This window comes from Marmota marmota, unplaced genomic scaffold, assembly GCF_001458135.2.
Source record: "Marmota marmota marmota unplaced genomic scaffold, marMar, whole genome shotgun sequence".
NCBI lineage: Eukaryota > Metazoa > Chordata > Mammalia > Rodentia > Sciuridae > Marmota > Marmota marmota.
In genome coordinates, this window is record NW_025999977.1 from 15,810,287 (window position 1) to 15,815,929 (window position 5,643).

Below are 5,643 nucleotides of genomic sequence, written 5' to 3' on the forward strand. Positions count from 1 at the left end.
AAAAAAAAAAAAAAAAAAAAAAAAAAAAAGCCCAGATGTGGTGGCACATGCCTGGAATCTTAGCTACCTGGGAAACAGCATGAGGGTCACTTGAGCCCAGGAATTTGAGACCAGTCTGGGCAACAGAGTGAGAAAACTCTTTAAGACCTTATATTATGCTTACAGGATACAAGTTAAACATATACAAATCAATCACTTTTCATAATACCAGTAATAAACAAGTAGAATTTAAATTAAAAACACATGCCCCTAAAACTAGATCCCAAATATGAAATGTTTAAATATAAAATCTAACAAAATGTGCACAAGATTTCAATACAAGGAAAAATCATGTATGAAAGAAATTAAAGAATTAGTCTGAGCATGGAGACACAGGCCTATAATTCCAGTTACTTAGGAGGCTGAGGCAGGAGGATTGCAAATTTGAGGCCAATCTAGGCATATTAATGAGACCCTGTCTCAAAGTGAAAAGTAAAAAGAGCTGGGGATACAGCTCAAAGGCAGAACACTCCTGAGTTCAATCCCTAGTACCACCAAGAAAAAAAAAAAAATCAAAACCAAAATAAATGGAGATATTCCATGTTCATGACATGACAGGAAGTTTCAATAGTGTCAAGATGAGAGGTCTTCCTAACTTAAGCCACAGATTCAATGCAATTCTAATCAAATCCCAGCAAGTTATTTTTGTGGATATCAACAAACTGATTCTCAAGTTTATATGGAAAGACAATAGTACCAGAATAGCCAACTTAAATTGAAAACCAAAGTAGGAGGACTGATACTCCTCAACTTCAAGACTTACTATAAACCTACAGTAATCAAAACAGTGTGGTATTGGTGGGGAAAACAAAATAAATAAATAGATCAGTAGAATAAAAAAAGGAGTCTAAAAATAGATCTACATAAATATAGTTAGCTGATCTTTGATAAAGGAGCAAAGACAACACAAAGAAGAGAGAATTGTCAACAAATAGTGCTGGAAAAAACTAAACATCATATGAAAGAACAAAATCTAAAAACAGACTTTACAATCTTCACAAAGATTAACTCAAAATGGATCACAGACCTAAATTTAAAATTCAAAACTATAAAATTCCTAGAAGATAACAGAAGAGAAAACCTAAATGCCATGGGTATGGTGATGACTTTTTAGATAAAATACCAAAATCACAAAAGAAATAATTAACTGAACATCATTAAAAAAACCTCTGCTCTGATTCCAGTGACTCAGGAGGTTGAGGCAAGAGGATCACAGGTTTGAAGCCAGTCTCAGCAATTTAGCAAGACTCTCAAGATCCTGTGTCAAAATAAAAATAAAAAGAACTGGGAATGTAGCTCAGTGGTAAAGTATACCTAGATTCAATCCCCAGTACTTGAAAAAGAGGAAAAAAAAAAAAAGAAGGAGGAGGAAACCCCAACTTCTGCTCTGTAAAAACAAAAAACAGTATGAAAAAAATGAGAGGACAAGGAACAGACCAGGAGAAAATATCTGTAAAAGGTACATCTGATAAAGGACTATTAAAGCACCCTTAAAAAAAACTTCAAAATATGAAAACCCTCAAAAAATAATAGGCCAAATAACTTAACAGATACACCACCAAATATACAGATGAAAAAATAAGCATGTGAAAAGATGCTCCATGGGGGACATGACTCAGTCATAGAGCATTTGCCTAGCAAGGCCCTGTGTTCAATCTCCAGCACCAACAACAACAACAAAAAAAAAAAAAAAAAAGATGCTCCACATCACTTGTCATCAGGGAAATGCAAATAAATCAACAATGAGACACTATTATACACCTATTAGAATGGCCCAAATCTGGAACACTGACAACACCAAATGCTGGTAAGGGAAACAGAGCAAATGAAACTCTCATTCTGCTTGTAGGAATGCAAAATAGTACAACCACTTTTGAAGAGAGATGGGTAGTTTTCTTACAAAATTAAATGTACTCTTACCATGCAATTCAATCATGCTCCTTTGTATTTATCCAAAGGAACTGAAAACTTTCATTCACGTAAGAAAACCTACACAGCCCTTTATAGCAGCTTTATTCATAATTGCCAAAACCTGAAAGCAACTAAAATGGTCTTCTACCTATGAATGAATAAACAAACTATGATACCTCCAGGCAATGGAACATTATTCAGTGATAGAAGGAAAAGAGCTATCAAACTATGAAAAGACATGGGAGGAACTTTAAATGCATACTGCCAAGTGAAAAAAAGCAATCTGGAAAGACTACACATACTGCATATTTTCAACTATGTGACATTCCAGAGAAGGCAAAATTATGGAAATAATAAAATGTCAGCAGTTACCAGGGGTCATAGGAGGAAAGAGAAATAAGCAGAGCACAAAGGATTTTCAGAACAATGAAACTACTCTGTATGATACTGTGATGATAGAGATATGTCATTATACATTTATCAAAACTCATAGAACATATAATATTATCAAGAGTGAACCTGTATACTATGGACTTTGGGGAATAATGATGTGTCAGTATATATTTTTCAACTGCAAAAAAGTATACTAAAAAAGTGAGGGATGTTGACAATAGAGAGGTTATACATGTGTGGGGCAGAAGCTGTATGAGAAATCTCTGTACCCTCAGCTCAATTTTGCTGTGAACGAAAAACAATGCCAACAAAGAAAGTTTATTTAAAAACTTAAGTTGCTCTTGATGTTAAAAAAAAAATGGGTAAACATAAACTTATCTGAATTAAAGAAGTTTTTCTGAAATGTAGAAGAGCATAGGGTTTAGAGTAAGATGACACAGATAAGACACAGTTTAACTAAGCTTTTTGCTTTTGCTCAATGATCTGGGACAAGTCACTCAGTTTTCTTGAATTTCTTGTTAAAAGAAAGAAAAAAATATATGTATGTATATATATGAAAAATAAGGAATTATATTATCTACTTCCCAGAGGCTTTTTTAATTGACAAAAATATTTATTTAATACCATAGAAATTCATGATAAAATGAACTGAATTCATGATCAAGGTTCAATTTCTAATTTAGATAGACTTTTTTTTTTTTCTCTTGAGGAAGAAGAGACCAAGCCTTGCCTATTTGCCACCTCAGCTGCCCTCAACCTCTTGCCTGCTTTCTCCAGAACCTGCTTCCACACCAGGTGCAGGACTATCTTTTGCAGTGTCTGTGGCAACAGCTACCTCCTGCCTCTGGTTCAGTATCCCATGAAGCCAGGGTGATCTTTCCAAATTACAAGTCAGCCTAAAACCCTTGGGGCTCCCCTGAACCGTTTAAAGATCGAAATCACCATTCTTTTTTTTTTTTTTTCTTACATACATGACAATAGTGAAATGCAAGAAATACTTATTTTTTTCTACAGTATAGAAATCAGAACATATCGAAAGTGGATCTGCCAAATATTTTACAAGGTCATACACTAATGTGTTGTACACTGAATTTCATTATATTTGATTTCAAAGACACAATTTCTGACTAAACATCTGGAAAATTTGTTTTACCTCATTTTTTAGTTGTGCTTTAATTCATTCTGAAGGTAATTTAATAGTATCTTCCAAGTTTGGCTTTTGCTTACAACACCATGTAATTGTAAACAAGAAAGAGAATACCAAAATTATGTGAACATATCTTGTATGCTGCAGCCATAGCACAAATGTTGGTGGCTCCCTCACAAAGAGTTTTGCTCACAGCTCTAGGTTCTAGACTTCACTTAGAAATATGGGGACTATATTTTCTTTTCAGCTGAGTATTTCTTACCTGAAATAACTAAATTCACAAACAACTTTAAATTTTGAAGCCATTCAATATTCCCTCTGAGGTTTTTGAGGGTAAATATATGAGAGGATAATATGCTTTATACAATGTTTACATATTCAGAGTATTAGAGAATATTCAGTATAACTCAATCTTACCTGAGGGTGGGTGTTCAAAATGTTCACAATCCCCTTGGGAATTGCTCATTTTTGCAGCTTCACTAGTATGTACTGGGGGCTCTTCTGTTTTAGCCTCTAATAACTTCAGAATTCCAAAATCCAATTTAAAAAAAACACACACACACAGTTTAGATTAACTTTTACTAATCCAAGAGAGTCTATTTTCCAAAATTTTTAACATGTTATTAGCTCCTACTTTTTGAGGTAGGTAAACATTTCAATTTAAATCATACAGTATTAATGATAATTAGTATGATTTGAATTTGAACTTAGAAAGAACTGAGTGGAAACCCAGTCTTCGCCCTTACTATTCATGTGACTCGCAGTAAAACACCAAAAAATACTGTAAAAGAAACAAAACCATTTAATTACAAAGTGATTTTCCATTATTTGTTTAAAATAGTCTATATGTCACTACTATGAAATGCTTAAAGTAGCCACAGTTGGTTTACTTCTATTTCTAAAATGGAATAGTATATTTAAACCAAAGAGGGCTGGGGATGTGGCTCAAGTGGTAGTGCGCTCGCCTGGCATGCGTGCAGCCCGGGTTCGATCCTCAGCACCACATACAAAGATGTTGTGTTCACCGAAAACTAAAAAATAAATATTAAAATTCTCTCTAAAAAAATTAAAAAATAAACCAAAGAAATTGTTTAATCATAGGAAAAAAGTAAACTAATATTCATTTTTCTTTAAAAATCAAGAAAAATCCAACCTTATACAGCTTATTAGGCAATTCATGTATACCTAAATCATAAACCTCTATATGCTGGGTGATAGATACATGGGGATTCATTATTATTACCATCTCTACTTTTTTGTGTTTGATAACTTCCATAATAAAAAGTCTCAAAAAAAAAATCATTGACCCCTAAGACATATTATCCAAGAAACATACTATGTTTTGCATAAAATCAGAAGGTTATAATTACTATCTTCTAATAGTTATTTTGAACTGGTGTTGTTCTATATCTTTACATTTAAAAATCTTCATTAATACCTAAGAACTTTACTCCCTTTACTAAAAAGAAATTTACTCAAATCCCAATGGCTTGGGAGGCTGAGACAGGAGGATCATGAGTTCAAAGCCAGCCTCATCAACCGCCAGGTGCTAAGCAACTCATTGAGACACCATCTCTAAATAAAAATGCAAAATAGGGCTGAAGATGTGGCTCAGTGGTCGAGTGCCTCTGAGTTCAATCCACAGTACCTTCCCCCAAAAAAGATAAATCTCTTTCTTCTGCTTTTCACTGGGTACTTAGAGTAAAATGGATTTTTTAAAAACAGTAAAATAATACAAGTATGTATCATGACTAAGAGGAAAAAATGTGGAAAACGCCTGTAATCCCAGCAGCTTGGGAGGTTGAGGCAGGAGGATCAAAAGTTCAAAGTCAGCCTCAGCAAAAGCAAGGTGCTAAGCAACTCGTGAGACCCTGTCTCTAAATAAAAAAATACAAAATAGGGCTGGGGACATGGCTCAGTGGTCTAGTACCCTGAGTTCAATCCCTGGAAAAAGAGGAAAAATTGGAAAACAACTTTTTTTTTTTTTTTTTTGGGGGGTACTAGGGATTGAACCCAGGAGCACTTCATCACTGAGTTACATCCCCAGCCCTATTTTATTTTTTTTATTTTGAGACAGGGTCTCGCTAAGTTACCTAGGGCCTCACTAAATTGCTGAAGCTGGTCTCGAACTTGGAATCCTCCTGCCTCAGACT

General features: G+C 34.3%; 1 protein-coding gene across 4 annotated transcripts in view; it reads right to left on the minus strand.

Annotated features, from left to right (window-relative positions):
• Window positions 1-5,643, minus strand: part of Cfap36 (cilia and flagella associated protein 36) — a 32,308-nt gene that overhangs the window by 4,600 nt on the left and 22,065 nt on the right. For all 4 annotated transcript variants that reach the window (XM_048804314.1, XM_048804315.1, XM_048804313.1 and 1 more), the window contains exon 7: window positions 3,908-4,010. In XM_048804314.1, the coding sequence (XP_048660271.1) occupies window positions 3,908-4,010 (103 nt within the window). The remainder of the gene's footprint in view (window positions 1-3,907; window positions 4,011-5,643) is intronic.